Consider the following 20,370-nt stretch of genomic DNA (forward strand, 5'->3'; position numbering starts at 1 on the left):
AGGATGAAGTTTGGATCCAGATCCGTGGACATCCAAGCAACCACTCATTGAATAATGAATGGGAAGGGAAAGCGAGGCGGTAACTGCCAAAGCAGAACTGAGTGTGAATGCAGGCGAGAGAAAGTAAATAAGGCAGCACTGACACAAATGCAGCTAGATATAATTAGACTGAGAATGACTGAACAGGTAAGAAGGTAGAAAGTACAAGGTGAGAACAGCAGACTGCGATAAATAACTCAGTGCATTTGTTTGCAATCCTGTATGATAATGATGCTAATATATGCGTAATTTACACAAAATAAAAACTGGAATGTATTTTTTTAAGTTTACTTTCATCATAGGAAAAGAATGTCTAGTTAAGATACAGAGTTGGAAGAAAGGATTATGCCTGGTAAAATATTCATTCAAATGAGCTCCCAAAGGATTCTATGAGTGCTGCAGAATACAATAAAAGCACAATGCTCCATTATGTGGAATGTCACAAGTTCAGATTTATGCAAGACAGCATATCAGACATCTGAGATGTCTCTTATCGAAGGCTTTTGTGGTTTTCACCATGGTGTTCAGTAAATACCCAGACAGGCACTTCAAATTCAGTGTCATCACTGCCCATACCATTTTCCCTCCAAGTGAGAAAATGGGGACATGTTATGTGCTGGTTGTGCCATCACTTGTGTCTTTATACTGGTGTGCTATTTACCGCATTTCCTCAAACAGTAGCCATGGGTCTTCTTTTTTTTTTTTTAACCTTAACCACAGATGCCAGCAAGTTGGTATTAGAGGCAGGCTTTTACGTCCAAGTACTCCTGTTTGATTATTAAGTAGTCATCTTGGACAATTCCCACTCTAATTTGCTTCCATTTGTCATTTCGAAGGTCGTTTTAAGCTAATTGCACCAGAGAAAGTAAAAACTGATACATCAGTAAGATCAGTGAGAACATTTCAGGTTCTCTCATTTAACACAGGAGCAGACATCACTAAATGCACTTATCTACACTAACACAGGCATGGTCCGCAAACCAGCTAACCTCTGCTTTAAAAAAATCAAACATGACAAAACAAATATAAAAACACCCCAATATATAGCTGACATTCACAATCTTTGCAGCTGCAACATGAAACCTAAACACTTGCTGTCCTCCAACATTTCATTTGCAGCATACCAGCTTTTATCACTGACACTGAAATCAGATCCAATATGAATTTCAGTGAAACAAAAATCAACAATGTAGCATCAGCAAAGAGGTTGCCCAAGACATCCAATCCATGTCACTCTCATGCAGTGGCAACAATCACTTAGGGTTTATGAATCGGGTCTGTTCTTTCTAACAGTGTACTTCAAGATCTGAGGAGCACTGAGTAGACAGAGAACAGAATAAAATAGTGTATTCTTTCATCTTTTTCAACATGCACAAACAAACTTTAACCATGCTAACAAGCAAATAAATGGTTGTTCATGCAGGTTTTATTTTATTTTGTACACAGCGCTGCCTCTCTCCTGCCAAATAGAGGAGAGAGGCAGTGATGGCAGCTGAAAGTGAGACTGAGTTCACTCAGTCTCAGCAGAACAAAACTTTAATTTTTAAAAACAGCAGAAATCAAGTTTTAGGGTCACACAAGTTCAAAACACAGCAAGTAAGGCACAGTCAACGGAAGAGAGAATTCTCCAAAAACTATTTTTTGACAGCTGTCACACACCAGAATTAAACACAGCTTGGAGAAATGTATTTTAAATTAGCATCATGATTATATTTACTTAATATTGGTCTTTGAATTCTGTGATTTCATGATCCTTTTACACAAAGAAAAGCCAGTTTGTAAAATTTAAGTTAACTGAAACCTCACTCACACAGATACTAGCCAATAACCACCTGACAACCAAAAGTCGCTGCGACCTCCAACTACACCAAAGTGGCTGGAATTCAAATTTTTATTTGGCAGGTGATTGGTGTCAGGAAATACACACTATTCCCTAGCGACCAGTGGTTGCTAAGGGGTCACAGACGAGTCTCTAAGCCTGCGCAACTGGGGTTTGGTAAATGGTAAATGGCCTGTATTTATATAGCGCTTTACTTGGTCCTAAGGACCCCAAAGCGCTTTACATATCCAGTCATCCACCCATTCACACACACATTCACACACTGGTGATGGCAGCTACATTGTAGCCACAGCCACCCTGGGGCGCACTGACAGAGGCGAGGTTTAACTAAAGTGGAAGTGCATGAGGTAGATAAACAGCTAAATAGTATTACAGGATAAAAGTGTGAGATTACTTAACTGTGAATAATGCAAAGGGTTGCTTTACGAATGTGCAGTAGGCTCAGCATTAACATACTTTTAGCTCTGCTCTTTGGTCTCACCCAATTCTTCTTTTTTTATGTCATTACTTCTTGTAAGACTAGGTTCATCGCATTTTATGTTAAAATACTGTTAGTGCATTTATATAGGCAACGTATGTCAGATGCTTTATTGGAAAAACTTGGATCTATTGCTAACATTTACTAGCAATCCAAACAGAGGATTGAACATAATGAAGTAAACTGACCAGAGATTAGATAACAAATGTTAAATGTTTGCAATTATACTTCACTTAAAGATATACTCCAAGATATAGTGAAAAAAAAAAAAGACTACAGTCAGACAAACTCAGAAGCAGACAGAGAATCAATCCAACCTTGGCCTTGTGGGGCCATCGTCTGTGATTTCCAGTCATGCTGTCTGCACACTGTCCTGTGTCATTTTGATAGAAATATCACACATTGTCCTGACACCAATGTAAGATCCTTTCTAGGAGAATAGCATCCATACCTGAAGACAAGGCAGATCCTGACAGATGGAGATGTTGAAGGGGTTATTAAGACATTTAACTCTTCGTACTAGAGCAGGGCAATATGACCAAAAATATTTATCACGATATACATTTGAAATTTTGCGATAACGATATAACTGACTATATAATTGACACCAGACAAAATGCTTTACAACTCCACAACTTTATTAGTGCAAAAAACCCCATCAATGTATTTTCACTTAAACAAGCAGCTGTTTTTTTTATGTGCATTAAAATTATATAAAAATGTAACAGTGCAAATTCCTTGCTAACAGTTTAACCAAAAGTCATTTCCAGTGGAAATTGGCCGACATATCCTCAGCATAACGATGTATAATATCCACAAAACTTAAAAAGAGGTTATACACACACAACACGGTAATATTATGTTGAAGCACAGTACGTATCACTCCGCGAGGCGCCTGCCTACGACAGCCGTAATGCTCCGACAATCAATCAAGCGGTGCGGGTTCGTAGCTTAGCAAAGTCGTACTAAAACACTTGACAGATTTTCGAGCGCCGTGTACGACATAAAATTGTTTCGAGGTCAGTAAACACAACCAGAATTCATACAAAAGGCACACGGGATTATAAGGGTCTCTGTCGATTTTCAGAAAAATCAAAGGATTGATTTTAAGTGTGCCGTATTTTCCAAACAACACGGTAATAACGACAGCCCGCTAGCATGCTCTACCAAAAATAGTGCTTTGTTTTGTATCTGACGGACGAAAGCTAAACCAGTTCCACACCACTGAAGTTGCAGCATTTTTACAAACCAATTCTAGTTCATCCGTTTCATTCAACGATCCACTTTCGCTCTTCTCATTCTGCGTCGCCGCCATGTGCGTATGTAAACATAGGCACTGCGCATGCGCGTTTTACCCATATTCTATCGCGATATTTCATTTTCCTATCGTTGCCCAAAATTACACCGGTATTACTGTGAACGGTATGATATAGCCCAGCCCTACTTCGTACCATTCCTCTTATTTACTTAGGCCTCGTCTCCCTCTCTAAACTTTGTACTGTAAAGCACAAGCTAGTAATTGATATATTTTCTGCACAACATGCAGTTGTTATGAATTGACTGAAAAAAAATACATTAAGAATGCTTTCTAACCTTGTATATTTAAACCACAATTAACTGCAGATGTATATGCAAGTAGTTGTTACATAGTCCTTAGAAAGATGATAATGGCCATCATGACTCAACAAATCAAGGTATCAGTTTAACCAATGGTTGCTTTCCATCAAAGTCTCTGTATCCTGGCAGAAACAGGGCCCTGAACATCCAGCTCTCACATGCGTATGACCATCGAGATCAAAAGAGCTCCAGTGTAGCTTACGGAGATTAAAAGAGACAGGTGGACAAAAGGGACTCTGAAAGAGTCAGCCACCCTGTTTAAGGAGAACCTGTGATTTTTTTTACCATCAGCTGGTCAGTTCTGGAAATCTAATGCTCAGCTTAGACACTGTGAAAGATTACAGGAAGGCAAAGAAGGCTAACATATGAAAGGTAATTACTTCAGATATCATGAAATCACGTGTTTGGCTACTGTGTTGATAAAAAGTACCCAGCAGTCTGTGCTCTGCTCGCCTGCAGAGGCATTGTTGATGTAGTCATCTTTATCAAAAATTTACACAACAAAAAAGCTGACTGTCAAGCATGCTCAAATCCCCATAGCAGGAAATTAAACAGTACAGACCATGCAGAGAACTGGTGATGGATGATGGATCAATTACATGTCCCATGTTCAGTTTAGTGTTTTAATCCCTCGGTGTAGCTCCTATTTAAAATTCAAATACTTTATAGCTTTTTCTAACAATAGAACGATCAGCATAATTTTGACAAGATTGTAAATTGTCTCTTTGTAAAGTTAATTCTTTACAGCAGTGAGATCACTTTAGGCACACCACTCAAAATGCCACCTTGCGAACTGATGTAGAGACAGCCAGTCAGTCCTGTGTATTATTGGTATGCACCATTTAAGTACCTTAAGTAAAAATTTGACAGTTAGAAACTTAATCTTTTGACAACATGTGACAAAAATTTGCATTTATACATTTGTTTTCTTTGCTGCACCAACAAACTTTCTGAACTCTGAAGTGACGTACCAACTGAACAATGAATCACATCCAACCTCAAAATAACTATGGACCAAAAATGTTAACAGAGTGAGCTATAGCAGTTTAATGTCCAATGGCCAATTCGATCTAATAGCACTAATTCATGAATATTTGATTGCAGTCAATGCATTCCTTTATCAGAGTACTGAAACCAAAGTAGGTTTTCCAGTAGCAGCAGATACCCTGACTGTAGCATTCAATTTCAGTTCTGTGCATTACCCTTGAAGGCTTGGCAATACGTTTTGCACACGGTATGTGAAGTGTAAAAAAAAAACATTACCAGTTAAACACTGAAACATGAACATTTTTTACTTTGACCTACCCCTGAAAAGCACTGAAATTTCAGGTGCCAACTGAGAAACCAACAAAAATGTATTCAGGAGCTTCTAACTCTGTAGATGATGTAACAACCTGATCATACTTAAGTACAGATTAAACTTCAAAGTAATATATTAAATGATTGCTTTCCAAAACAGCTTTAGGGATGCAAAGCTGTTTTATCAAGGGATTTTCACATATATGTCCACCTATTGGCAAAATACAGCTCAGGAGTCAGAACTGGTCTACGGACTATCTCAACATCTAAGAGGAAAACAAACAAAAAATACATTATACATACAAAATAATAATAGAAATTGATGACTAAAAGCTCCAGGAGGATTTCACCTAGATTTTCTTAAACAGTTTTTGATAATAAATAATGGATTAATGTCAGCTGTCTCTGTACAGCTAGTAAGTTTCTTTTCACTTGAACAGACCTGAACTCCACCATCTTGAACTTTAGTCTACGATAATACTCTTGGTTCTTTTCTGCAGCCTAAGCTCACAGCGTCGCCGCACCTCAACCAGTTCTCACCCAGCTTCATGTGCTGGTTTTAGTGACCCCCTAGCTCACAGATATTAAGAAAATATCGGGGGGTAGCAACACACTGCAGCCTAAGATGGTGGCGTTAGTTTATCAAACTGCAGGATGAGTCTCACAACATAGGAGTGCTATGATGACCATAGAAGTGCTGGTGCTAACGGTTCAGGTGTGACTGAACTTTCAAAATAAGAGCATGGGGGATTTCCCAATACCTTAGTGATCACATCGTTTTCAAAGACGGACAAAACAAATAAAATCAGCAAACAACTCATAGCCAGTAATATTATATTAGCTAGACTAATTAACGCATCACACTTCAGGAGTCGTGAAGTGTGATGCGTTAATGTTAGGTTAGGTACACAAGTGAAAACAGTCTTACTCAAGAACACAGGTCACCACAGAAAATGATTTAATTCATTTGCATGAATATGACCATGTTTTGTGACCAATGTTTATTTTATTCTTTCACTGATGCAAACATCAGTGATTTTAAAAATTAAATGTGTAAAACTGAGAATTTAAGGTGACTGCACAGCAGGCTGAGACAGAAAAGTCAACATTTTCTAACCTTTGGTTTCTGAAACAGTCACGTAGGCTTATTTTAGAGTCATTTGTTGTGGCCACTGAAATTCATGGATTTCAACACATCTGAAAACTAAAATTGCACTGAAACTTCAGGAAGCATATAAATATGATTGCAATCTCAGGCTTTCACACAGCTTTATGCCTTTATGTCCCAGGGTGCTGCTCCCGGCTGGTTATACTATCTGCAATACATGTAAACAATAATACGAATTCTCAAGCTGATCAATAAAGCATGCAAGACGGTATTTCTGGGAGGTTAAGTACTGATTCAGAAAATATATAATTTTCACTCTGTGGCTGCCAAACAGACTAAAGGAATTCAAGTTAACTAGCCACTTGACCTTTGATTTCACAAACAGTCAATATCTGCTGGAAGCAACTGATGGCTAATTCATCAAGAAGCTCTTACACACACAAATACAAACACACATGAGGACTGATTGCATATGACAACACAAACCCATACACATGAAAATATAAACATAGCCTGCAGTACATTAAATCACACACATCATCCCGTCCTCCTCCCGTGGCCAAGATGAAGTAGGTCTCCAGATAGGTTGCTTAGGTAATGGGACATACCACTCTCCCCTCTTTCAGCTTTCTCTTCTTTCTTTGCTAGTGTGAGCGCCAGCCAACATCTACAACCATGACTTCATGGACCGCCCTGCCACAGCTCCATGCCTCTGCTATAAACCTCTCATTTTCTGTTTCATGCAGGGAAACGCTGGGCGGTTAACTTATTCACAAGAATAAAATGTAGTCTGGCCATTAGTGATGTCCTGAGCTAGTCGACAGGATGGAGGTAGTTTTTCTGAATGGGACTGCCTACAGTTTTAGTGAAGGAAGCTTAGACCAATTAGAGCTGCTATTTTTTATCTTATGAATCAATTATTTGATTGACTGAAATATAATCAGCTTTCCATGGCCATTTGTTTTTCTTTTCTTTTTTTTAGCAAAATGTCAAATGTTTTCTACTTCTATTCTGTTTTTTCATCTTAATGTTGATAAAGTAAGATAAGCCATGGTCATACCTTATCCTCTATTTTTTTATGGACCAAACAGTAGATCAGTTATTTAAGAAAAAATATAAAATTTCCAGCTTACTGACAAATGAAAATAATTATTAAATGTAGGCAAAACCTATTATCTGAAAGGCTATATTATGTCAACATCCTATAACTGAATTCAGCTTTGGGGCAAACAGTATGGGCAGTATTTTGTTCATGCTATGGACAAAGAGCTCACCAGTCTTAATGAACACATTTCCATAAACACTCCACTTCCCATTAGCAAGGCACATCAGGCCGTATACTGTCCAGTGGTATAAATTATGTGTCATATCGCAATATCTATGATATACCAACACCACACATGAGTGGTGAATGAGGCAATCTCAGGCATGCGGAGGCAGTTTAGTACTTAAAAACAGAGCTACTTCAACAGGCTCCATGAAAACACCTTGCAAAATATGGAAGACTACACTTGCCAATAAACGAGAAAATCACAAACTTGTTTCACTTGAGGCAAAAAAAAAGTACTGTCAAGCAAAACCAGCCAATGACAGTTATCCTTGGAGAAAATGCTAGTAGCTAGTGATGTGCTTCCCAGAAGTAAACAAGTGTGTCAAATAAGCATCACTCCACCTAACTCACTAGATAGACTACCACCATTGCACTATAATGCTGCTACTGATACCTTATGTCAATAGAGTCACACTAACAGAATTAAGTAGTCTGTCATCAATGAGAGCAGCTTATTTGAAAAGAAGACTTTCAGTGGGTTTCAGTGATTTTCAGAAACCAAGCAAAAACAAGGAATAATAAACCATTAAAAAAATACATTTCAAATTTAGGCCACTAGGTTTTTTCAGTTCGATGATTTCTGATTTAAACTCCACTTTAATTTCTTTGAAGAAAAGTTCCAGCACGGCTCCCTGTGACTACTATGGAAAGCAATGCTTCTGATGCCCATATCATAAGTTAAAGTGTTTTTTTATGTGTAATAGGGTTAAGGTAGCCTGATAACACAGTTATAGGTTGTAATTTAGGTTGTAACATGCCTCTCATCACACTAAGCCAAAATCACATACAAAAAGATAAACAATTGTTCATTAAATCTAGTATCCTTTATCATTGCTATATAAAAAACAAGCTGCTTTGGGGCAGTGTACTCTATGTCTTAATGTGATAAAGGCCACAATGTTCACTGATGTATTCACTCTGTTAAATTAACAAGTTACCCAAGAAGACTTCCTTTATACTTCTTGGTAGACTTAGCTCAGAACAAAGCTGAAGCGCCATCCTTCTTAATAATTCTATGTGACAAAAAAGGACACACGAGTATGCTCCTCGTGATTAAAGCTGTAGAAACGAAGCACTTCACTTTCACGGGCACACCCAACATCTCCTGCATTATTTTAGTCGGGGAAAAAAAGAAAAACTTTGTTTTGACACAAATAAATTAATCATTACATTAATTACCAAGGCAATTATTTTTAGTAGAAAACCCCTTCGGGGAAAATTACTCCTTTTACACACACTCCATCTTCAACCTACTATAATACACCACTGCAGACAGCTGCACTATCTACTACATAAGCACTATCCACACACTAAGCTGTCTGTCTGTGGCTACACTCCAACTTTTCTTCCAAGTTGGTTAAACAGCACAGGTTGCCTGCCTCTCCAGGGTGTTTTAGAAAGGCAGGCTTGTGGGTGGCTGTAGTGCTTTCCATGCCCTTTAAAGAGACTGAGATATCATGCCCGCAGGGAATGTAAAATGCCACGGTAATACCACATTAGTGATTAATACAGTACATCCACTAAAACCTAATGTGACGCACTGGGCTTTCAAATGTTGAGAAATGAATGCAAAAGTGATAAAATGCTGTTAGTGAGATGGAGTGGCCAGAGGAGGAGGAGAAGGGGGAGGACAGATTAGAAAGCACATAATCCCCCAACACATTGGTGACTGACATTAAGATACTCCTGCTCTACTGGTGAAAGCGAGGCAAATCTAGCCATGCAATAATTAGCCTGTGAAGTGCTAAGGCCACAGGTTGCATGTAATGACTAACTGCTGTTGTTGTAAACAGCCAGCACCATTACATTGACAATGCTGCTCCAACAAGGTTCCGGTCAGAGGAATGGATGAGTAGCTAATTAGTATCTGTTTGATACAGACCTCTGGGTCTGGCTGCTATCAGGTTTCACATTAAGCCTGAGAGTGTGATAGGGTCATCCCAGGATAGTCCTACTACAGGGGTATTTATATATATTACTGAAGCACGCAGGGAATGCAGGAGAGGCCCAATGAGCTGATTCACTCTGGCAGACACTGATGTGTCTTGTCAGTGTGATCAATCAGCATTTAATCATGGCTGTAATCACACCCAGCAAAACAAACACAGGCACAGGGAAATTGATTAAACACATAACACATGATAGGCTTACACCTACACCAGCAAAATTTTAAGGATGGGCAATGGGGTACAATTTATGCCAGGAAAAGACTGAGTTGAAATTATTAGGCCCACAGTTTCTTACAATTTTCACTGCATGATCAATTTGGTTAATAGAAGAGTCCCTAAATGATAGTCATGCTCATTAAATTAAAGACATTTGGCATCTGCTCCATTTCCCCGAAGGTTAAAGTTTCATTATAAAGTGTAGGTATGATATTAACAGGATTCTTCCAGAATGACAAGCCTTAGGGAGTGAGGGGGTGTCTATTAGGGTTAGGGTTACAATTGGAAAAGGTGGTCTTTGTTTCAGGCAAAGCAGGACAACCATTAAAATAATAGTGTTATTATACTTATTAATGCTAACCCAATATATAGTACTTGGCTCTGAGTAAAAATATTAGATGTCTAGAAATAAATTAACCACATTTCTAAAATACTTGACAGACAGGTATCGAATCAACACTGCAAAGCTAAGCCAAAAAATTATATTAAGTGCTATTTACAAGCTAGAGTCAGCAAGCACTTAAAGTCGTTACACTGCATAAAATAATGGAATTAAAAGCAGCACAAACAAAATCACATCTATTATCCATTTTCATTAATAAAAAGATCCCTCAGGCACAAACTACTTATGTCACCATTTCTAGACTATCTGAGACATTGATAGGTATTGACATACCTACATTGATGCGCTGCAATATTTTTCCCGTACAGAACATCAATAACTTACTGTTAGTTTCCATTTTTTGAAAGGGTTATATAATCATATCTTTTTGGGACAATGCAAGTGATAGAAGTTGAAAAAAACATAAAATTATTCCCTGTATTAGACAGGTAGGCTCTGAATTTCTTTTCCACACTCAGCACCACAACTTTCTCACAGATTCACAGTCACAACTTGATACTTAGGATGGAGAAGCACTACGACCACTCAGCATCCTTGCAGATGCTGCGTTGAAAGAATCAAGTGGGTGGGTGGGGGGGAGAAAAAAAGGCAGGCTTTTGTTTTGTTCACTGGCTGTTTGGAAGCGAGGATGCTGAATTTGGCTTGAAATGCGCCCTGTTTTTCTGCCATCCTTGAAAAACGAGCACACCAAAGTGCTTATTTAGAAAGAATCACATCAAGTAGGTTGCACAGGCACTCATGTATAAACAGAAATTAACAGGACGAGCAGTCTGCGCATTTTAAAAATGCTATAAAAAAAAAACAAACCCAAAAACGAAGGCAACACATAATACATGCATATAAGTGGAAATGTGCACACTGTTGCTGTTTCCCTTTTGTGCAGCACTGTGTTCCAGTTCCATCAGTCACATCACACTGACTCTCGTGTCCCCACAATCCTCCCCACGGTCATTCATCACAGTGTCACTCAAGCGCTGACTCGGGTCCCTGGAGTGTCATGGTAATGCTGTCCCTCAGTGTGTGTATACTCATTCATGTATATGTATATTTTGGTGCGTTTGTGTATGAGTTTGTCTGGATCCATGTGTTTGAGTCCATTCATGCATGCGTTTTTCTATTTTGGGGGTCCTACTGTTTTTTCTTTTTTACTCAGAAGGCGCCGGAGATATGAAGGTGTGTCGCTGCAGTGACAGAGAAAAGGAGAGACAGTGCAAGTCGACAGAGAGCAGTGGGGAGAATTCAGGAGGAGCTCAGAAGCAGCAACAGGCAGAGGGCAAAGAGGATGACAGTGCCTTCTAGTAGCCGCTCTGTCAACACGATTATCTTTGAACCCGGCTTTAGGTTAAAGACACGTCACACAATATGCAAGACGGTTACTAAAGGGAAGTTACACTGACTCACTGAGCTGCATGGAAAGGAACAAACACAGCCAAGCCAGCTCTGAATTAACTCCCTGAAGATTCAACACAATGAAATTATGAAAATCAAATGTTCTCCTGGCAGATATAAGCAGAGAATTGCTCACCAGCAGCTTTGCTGCAGCTTAGTGCAATATGGATCAGAGCTTCCAGGGAAGTATCCATATGAAGGTATGAACAGAAAATCACTACTCCCAAAGTGTGATCTACCATTGTTGTTTTTCCAATTAACGTCTGCATCGAGCATCTCTCAGAATAAAGCACGATGATATCAATCCTAAAATAAGTGTCACAGAGCGAGGAGCTTTAACAGCTCGGATTACACACATCAGAGGTTCGATAATGCTGTTGATGTGTTCTGTGAGTCCACTTCACAAAATTAAGAGCTCTTCAAAGAAGACCAAATCCCAGTAGCAGCTTCAACAAGCTGTTGCATGCATTGTACACGCATCACTGATCAGGTTTGGGGCAGGCACAAAAAACAAAACATCTCATTAATACAGAGCTATATCAGCAGCATCTTTATATAGAAATTCAAGCTGTTGGGCAACTTCCTAAATGACCCCATGCATCATTTTATTACTGCTCTACGATGAAAAGATGGACCAGTAGATACAATTCAAAAAGATTCACAGAGTATACTCAAAGTAGTTTTGCATGCTTAAGCTTATTTACTTCATAGATTTGATTTTACACACACACACACACACACACACACACACACACACACACACACGGCAAAGCTTTCTTTAATCAGCACTGTGGATTTTTTCAAACCACTTAAAATACTTTCCATCTCTTTTATGCAAGATTATAATCTATTGGTGAATTTTTGAAGTTCATAACATCAAGTTGGCATCATTTTTAGTAATTTTCCAAATAGCAGTTCTATTTTAATACGGTTCACAGTCTTTACATTTAACCTGAAAGGTGAAAAAGTTCATGCTTTCTCTCAACACCAGTGTCTTTACTCAGCCAAACAGCCAACTTCCTCAATTAAAAGTAGTAGTTGAGGAGTAGTCCAACATGAGGCTACACTAAAGTTTGTGATACTATTAAAGTAGAAGCAGTACATCAGACCAATGTGTCCTTTGAAGAAAACTAGGCCATTAAAGAGATTGTTTCAATGACAGCACCAACAAATGTTTATGAAAACACAAATCTTGTAAATTTGAACATTAACAGCTGAATATTTTTATTCAATTTTATTTATTTAGCACTATCAGCTGCCTCAGGACTCTTTATATTGGAAGGTAGAGACCCTACAATATTAGAGAAGATACCCCAACAATCAGGCCCTGTAAGTAGTACCTGGCAACAGTGGAAAAAAATGCACCCTTGTTTAACAGGCAAAGAACCAGGCTAAGGGAGGGGAGAAAGAGAAAAGGAGAGCATAACTTGTGCATAGGAAATGAAAAAGAGGGGACTGGAGAAGAAATACTCAGTGCATCATGGGAATTCCCCCAGCAGCAGCACAACTACAAGATGGTTTCAAAGCGCCTGTTTGAGTGAATGAAGCCAATCAAGAGAATGTGATCAGTGACTGATATTATTAAGTTGATTTAAACCTGGATTCATGTTCAAAAATACAATCAAAATCCCATTAAACTTCCATTATTGTCATACTTACATTGCTGCAGTCACATAATAATGACGAGCAGATTGATGTTGAAAAATCTTTAGCTTACCAGGTAATGATAATGCAACACCATTAAAACTAATGCAGATTCTGTGTTCAGTATGATGAATTGTATAACTCAAGAGTCAGCCAACAGATAAGCAGCAGAATAAATAAAACATACAAATCTCCAATACTGCACAGGATGCATTTAAATTGGTCTGTAAAAATATTGCATATGCAAGACTTAGTTAAACCTTGAAATAACTCTGGGATACAACTCACTGTCTTGGGACAAGCAACAAAATCCATGATTTTCATAGCTATAAAGTCTTTAACAATTGTGTTGAAGAATTCTCAAAGAAGAAAGAGCCATTTATATCCTCTATGTCTACAGAAAGAAAAAAAACACTGCACTGTTCTCTTTAGTAACATTCACAGACTGCATCCACTGCACTGTTAACAGAATCAGTAATAGATCTAATTGCAAAATCCAAGTATGCAACAGATGGGCGTTGCGAATGCTGTCTTTATGTGTTAAAACCAAATTTACTGCACAACTTGCTCACTCTGACTGCCAAAAAGTAAAATATCACAAACACAGAGGCCAAAAAGCCAATTTCCTTTTTATTCGTGCAACCAGACATACACATTTCCCCAACACACCTCCACTTTGCTCTGATCAATGCCCTCAAGTTGTACAAGCACATTAGAAACACAGTACAGACAAAGGGGTCCTACACCTGAAAAGATTAAAATAACAGTATGTTTTAGCCGTGACTTTCCACTCTGAGATAAGCCAACAGAGTGATTTTAGTGGTGTGATTTATTTGGTACTTGGTGTTACTGGATTTCAGAGTACAAAAATACTTGAGTGCAGAAGTAAAGAAAGTGCCAATCGGATATGAGGGAATTTATTATTCGCTATGGCCCAAGACAAATCTGTTCCTCTGCTTCAGTGACTAAAATACTTTAGACTTGTCACTGAAGTATATTTTGTATTTTCCAGCGAGGTGATGCTATTGTGTGAAGGATGAGGACAACAATAAAGCAACAGAAAAGAATAGATTTTCAACAAAGCTTAAACTCCAACCTGTGCAGCCAAACATAGTAACTCAAAAAAGAAACAGCCAGCATGCTCTCAGTCTTGCACCATTGGAGAGAAAGCACAATCATCAGCCGCCAAGTTATTTTACGTTTTTTTCTTCACTGGAAACCTTCTACGCGTAACCTGAACACCACAGAAACAGAGCCACCTGATGGCTAAGAGACTGCAGAGAGGGTCCGATCCCAGCTCAGCCCAAAAGAGCTGACATTTAGAATACAACACATAGAGAGTATACTCACGGTTTTGAAGTCGTTGGGACTGCAGTCTTCACCTTGGTATCTGCAGTAGAGCATCATCTCTTCCAGGTCATGGCCAACCCTCTCAATGAACTCCTTCATGCTGAACGCTTTGGGCCTGTAGGCCGTGAAGTTTGCCTTTTCCTGTAGGAACGCAAGCACATCAGGCTCCGCCAGGTGTGGCTGGGGGATAGCCAGGTGCACATCGAGCAGGGCTAGCAGCTCTCCGGCGTGGTACAGGTCGTTGCGTGTGAGACGGCTGAAGCGATACACATTGAGGTTACAGATGGTCACAGCAGGGAAAACCAGGCTGCTTGACACCACAGCATCCACGCTGGTCACGTGAGGGTAGGAGAGGAAATAGGCCAAACGCTCTGTACTTTCCAGGGCTAACAATCCCAGGCAGGCCAGCAGAGCCACAGCCCAAAGCAAGCGGCGTGCACTGGGCTGACCATAAGGGAAAATAAAGCGAAGTCCATGCAGCGTGCTGGTGTGGACGAAGGCCTGCCAGGAGGTGGGATGTAGGCTGGAGCTTTCCTGGCTCCCCTGACTGCCACAGTTCTCCTTCAGATCCATCATCAGCTCTCCACTTCCTCAGCCAGGGAGCACCCGTAAACTCACACCTGCACAAACAGAGATGGAACTTCAGTGAAAGGCTTAGATTCATAGTCTAAAATCATATCGACTGCACTGATACGATGCAGGGAAATAGGCTAAAAGACAAAAATGGAAAAAAAAAATTTAGAAAACTGGAACAGAGAACTGCAGCAAGCGCTGACAGCAAGCATGCAAATACGACAGATAAAAAAGATAAAACAACTGAAAAAGGAGAGGAAGTAGATACAGGAAGACAAAGATCTCCACAACCCACATAACTACTATGAAGAGTAAGAAGCAGAGGAGAAAGATGCTCCCTCAGGGCATCCCTCTCCTCTCCACCTCCATTCTCAATCACTCCCTTGAGCTCAGAGTTAGTGTGGCTGCCAGACTGCCTGTGGCTCCTACTATACCCAACACACACATACAAACATCCACTCAACACACACTCTAGACAAATCCCAAACTGCCCTGCTCTCTTTCTTCCTCAGCTGCCCTCTGTGACTGCTAGATTTCAGACAAAAAACACCAGAAGTAAGTCCTCTGAGACCCGGAGCAAGAGGTGAAAGTCACTTAAGCCGAAAGCCAGAGAAAGCTGCCTCTGTGTATTTAATGTCCCGACTCATCTCCATTCAAAAGCACACACATACACACTCTCTCACTCACGCGGTAACTCTCTTATGCATGAGTGTGCATGCGAGCTGCCACACACATATAAGCGCACACGCACACAAGGCTTCTCATGGTTTCCGTGCCCTCAACTAATGACAAGCCTAAGCACCTCTCTCGTTCAGCCTAGCGAGTAGACATCCAGCCGGCGCGAGCGTGAGTCTGACAGCGCACGTGTGTGTTTGTGTGCGTGTGAAAGAGAGAGAGGGACACAGAGAAAAGCATAAGAGAGAGAGAGATGATCAGAGCCGCTGCTTAGTCTCGTATGCCGATCCAAACTCCTGCTTTCCTGTGGCCAGATACATCCGCTTTCCCTCCTCTTCCCAGCTCATCTGTGGTGGCGGCGAACAACAGCGGAGCCGGGAGAGACGGAAGGCGCACACACCAATACACGCTTGTACAGAGAGAGAGAGTGGAGAGAGAGCGTGAGGGAGGAGGAGGGAGAGAGGAGGGAAGACAACACTCTCCTCCCTTGCTCTCTCAAAAGCAAAGTCTCTTATTGAATAGCTTTCCTCCTCCTCCTACAAACACTGCCACCTTAGCTCGCATTTGTATCTGAGCCCTTCATATTTTCATATGGCACCAACCTCAAACTGAGTGATGGATGGATGCAAAACAGGAGGCTGTCAGGGAGGAAGATAGTAGAAGGGAAAACAGTGGTGGCTGCTTGGCCAGGGATGGGGGGGGGGGGGGGGGTATGTCATGGGAAGTGAAGCAGAAGTAGAGACGGAGGAGTAAAGGCTGGGAGATGTAGGTTGAGGGGAGGGATAAGGACAAAAATAAAATTGGAAAACTAAAAAAAGAGCAAACGAGCAAGCGTGGTCACACAGGCTGCACAGCAATGGCACACAGAGGAAAGTAATTTAGACGTGCAACGTCACATGAGGAAGAGGGAGACACGGATGTAAAGGGAATAACAAGCACACAGAGTGTGTTTGCCGTGTGGAATGCAACATTTAAATCACGAGCTTGTAATTCATAAGGAGTCTGATCTTTCTCAGAATGAAGCGAGAGCGAGAAAACAGCGAGTTTTGTGAGGCAACATAAGGAGACAGGAGCAGCAAAGTGGTGAGGAGAGAATAACACGAGGGTGTGAGGGTGTTAAAGGTGGTAAAAGAGGAACGAGAACGCCTGTGTGTGTATTTGGACTGACTGGAAACAGGTTGTCAGAATGATCCCTAAAAATATATACGAATTTCACCTCCAACTGAATAAGAAATTGGACAGCTGGAGAGGAAAATATATCAGTTTGACACATTTTATTCAATTGGAACCGCTAATACATGAGCTAATATTTGTCTTTAACTTAAATCCACAATAAACTGATTACTCCTTAGGTTAGAAACTTAGACTTTAATAAATACAAAAGCAGTCTTTTGCACCAGGGAAGCTTTTACATCACTAAATCAAATTCAAATAAAAATATGTTAAAACTACAAGAAGAAAGAAATGGAAAATATTGTTACAATTTTACCTAACATGTTAATCAGAGGTTATCAGGATTCTGACAGGTTGGCAGGCTGAATTACACAGTAGGCCATCTTGCACAAACATGTTACATTTACCATGTTATTGAAAAGATTAGCTGGGACATCAACATAACACACAGAACAACTGATACTGGATGCATTACACCTGCTGAATCTGACAGTACACTAATACTCTTATTCTTTTAGTCCTTATTCTGGTCCTCGTGTCTGTATGCCAGCTCCCAAGCACTTCAAGTTTCTTAAAACATGCACACACAACAATAAAGAAAAATGTATACTAGACAACCTCCATCTCATCAAACTTAGACTCACTAATAAACACCAACAAGCAGACACAGCTGATACTTGATTTGACAATTCCAGAATAGTACAGAATGAGAACTAAGGAGTGATTTAGGTGAAGTCAGTGACAAACTTTAAAACTTTAGGATCCCTCTTGGTGAAATCCCAACATGCTGTCAGCTGAGAAGCTCATTTTCTAAAATTACCGGGCAATTACAGCATACCCCTAATCAAGTGATTAAAAAGTAATGAGCAGCCCAAATGAAACAGCCACTCATAAAACTATGTGTCGGTGCCTGGAGCACAAACCTCTTCACTATTTCTAAAGATACGGTTTGATATTTAATCAAAGGTACATCAAGTGCCAAACATTTTTAACCATGTGAAGTTACTAATGATAATTCATGCATTTTTAAACTCCTGCCATTATAATTAGCCTAACTTCCTACCTGTATGCTTGTTTTCTAAGGCACATCAACAGGTTGATATGCTGCTGCACATCCTGTTCAACCTATTTAACAAATGATTAATTTTTATTAAATGTATTACACTTTTATTTCAGTTGAACATTTCTCAAGACATTAATACCCTATTAAAAATTTGGTGCATTGGCTAGCCCGCGGCTAATCTCAGCTCATGCAACAGATGAGGTTTTAACTCCTCCCCCTTCGTACTCTTTTAAACAAGTTCATCATTTTAGCCAGGGCTCCTTCTGTTTGTTTATAGGATATAGAGAATGTTCTAATATTAAGATTATATTTATTTTTCTAACCACAATATTAAAGAATACAGACCAGCTCAGCAGCTTGTGTTGTCTTCTGGACCGACTGTACACTTTCACCTTTAAAACAAAGATGGCGACCGGAAATTAACTACTTCTGCCCGGATTTCACAACAAAATAAGTTGATGACCACTTAAAAAAAACCCATGTATAGATAACCTATTATACCAACAAAACCAACCTAGCTCCTGTAAGGACAAACAATGTAATATCTTTTATTTCTTTGTTTAACCAAACCAGAGAGAAATTTTGGGGGAATGGTTGCTTGTTTAGCTTCTACTTCACAGGGATATAATAAGTCAGTAGCTTATTGTATAACCAAGGGAAAAAAAACAGACTCCAGTACTATCTAATATAAAAATGTAAGTTGTGCCTAAGGCACAAAGTGGGTTTGTATCTCCAGCAGTTATTTGATCTACAAAGAAAGTCACAACACAATGTTGTTGTTTTTTTACTCTTTCTACTTTTTATTTGCCATTTAAGAAAACATGTTTGATATTGTCCTGTACCTATGCCATCACTTTGCCCTTTCACACTTATTTCAGCAATTAGCAACAACACACAAATCCTAATCCCACAGAAGTTGAAAGATTAGGTTATTTTAGTGTTATCTTTCTGACAAGCACACACTCCGAAGCGCACTCAAAGCCTACACCCACACACACTGTCAGTTGATCACAGTCTTTCTCCGAAATGTGGTCTCAGACAGCTGCAGGGTTTGCTGGTTTCTTAACAACTTAATTAAGCAAATCTCCCCTTTTTTCACTGAGGTAATGAGCATGGTTTTACAGGGATTAAACAGTCTCCAGGGTTGAAAATAAGGCTTTATGTGTTAGCAATCTTATCTTCCTTTATCCATCCAGCCAACTTTCCATGCACAGGATTAGTGAAGGCAGGAGGATTGTTAGCATTGCCATAAATTTCTCTTTTTTTTTTTAATTTGCGTGGCATTAATGCTAAAAAGCTTAGTGCAACATTCTGAAATGAGTCTGTTTATTATTATTTTTTCTGTCATTGGGAAAAGGCATAATATGCTACTTGACTTGGATTAACACCGACAGCCGGTGATCAGTCACACATTTAGAAGTGCCAGGGAAAAGATGCACCTGCATATGAGTGATAAATAAATGGAAAGGGCAAAAATTAGTCTTGGTGCAGCTGCTATCTTGTCATTGATTTATCAACTACACTACACATGCATAAGATTTTTTGCTATTTTCATAATGTCTATCGCCATAAAACACATATGATTCTTATTATCAGTGGTTCCCTATGCTCCATGTATCTGTTTGACTGGATTGAACTTTTGTTATTATTATTATTATTAGTCTTCAATCTAATGGCCTTTCTTTGAGGACCTCTATAACAGTAGTGAACAGGATACTCATGGGCTATTTTCCCATCATTTCAAATATCGTGCGGCATGAAAGATGGAAAATTATATTTCAAAAAAAGACAGTGGGATTTTTCCAGATTTTCTCACAGAGTTAACACTACTTTACATCAGACATGAGAAAATGTTCTTTTCTGCTGGGATACCAAATCAGAGCAAATCACAGACAGAAAAGAAAGAAAAATCTTTTTTTAATTTTTTGCGTCACTAGGCAGTTCGTGTACTCTATGAATGATGAGACTGAAAGAGTAATTACACTTTGACTATCTTAATGGATTATGAAAAATAATAAACTCTTACCAGGAGATAATTAGGATGTGTACAGTAAGTACCAGACTTGGCGAGACTGGGCACAGCTGATTATTACCTCTGGCGAGAGGCGATTGAAGTAGAAGGGCAAATTATTCCAGTATCTGAGCAATAGCGGCAGTCTGGCTCAAACCATAAACCCCCTCCCTGTTCCCCGTTTGTGAAGATCTTAATTGGTAGATGTGCAGA

The 20,370-nt window shown here is 39.5% G+C and overlaps 1 protein-coding gene across 2 annotated transcripts in view; it reads right to left on the bottom strand.

Moving 5' to 3' along the window:
* The window catches only part of asic2 (acid-sensing (proton-gated) ion channel 2), a 410,825-nt gene extending 392,251 nt beyond the window's left edge, over window positions 1–18,574 (bottom strand). The window contains exons 1-2 of one of the 2 annotated variants that reach the window (XM_086289917.1): window positions 18,492–18,574; window positions 14,663–15,282 (exon numbers count right to left, since the gene is read on the bottom strand). In XM_086289917.1, the coding sequence (XP_086146043.1) occupies window positions 14,663–15,238 (576 nt within the window). In that variant the 5' untranslated portion in view covers window positions 15,239–15,282; window positions 18,492–18,574. Of the gene's footprint in view, window positions 1–14,662; window positions 15,283–16,037; window positions 16,274–18,491 lie in introns of those variants that run through there. The other variant, XM_086289918.1, reaches the window with a different exon arrangement.
* Between the last annotated feature and the right edge of the window lie 1,796 nt (window positions 18,575–20,370).

This window comes from Aulonocara sp. 'chitande type north' Nkhata Bay, linkage group LG4 (assembly GCF_057382095.1).
Source record: "Aulonocara sp. 'chitande type north' Nkhata Bay isolate Kocher_YH1m ecotype deep benthic linkage group LG4, A_spYH_male_GT1.1, whole genome shotgun sequence".
Lineage (NCBI taxonomy): Eukaryota > Metazoa > Chordata > Actinopteri > Cichliformes > Cichlidae > Aulonocara > Aulonocara sp. 'chitande type north' Nkhata Bay.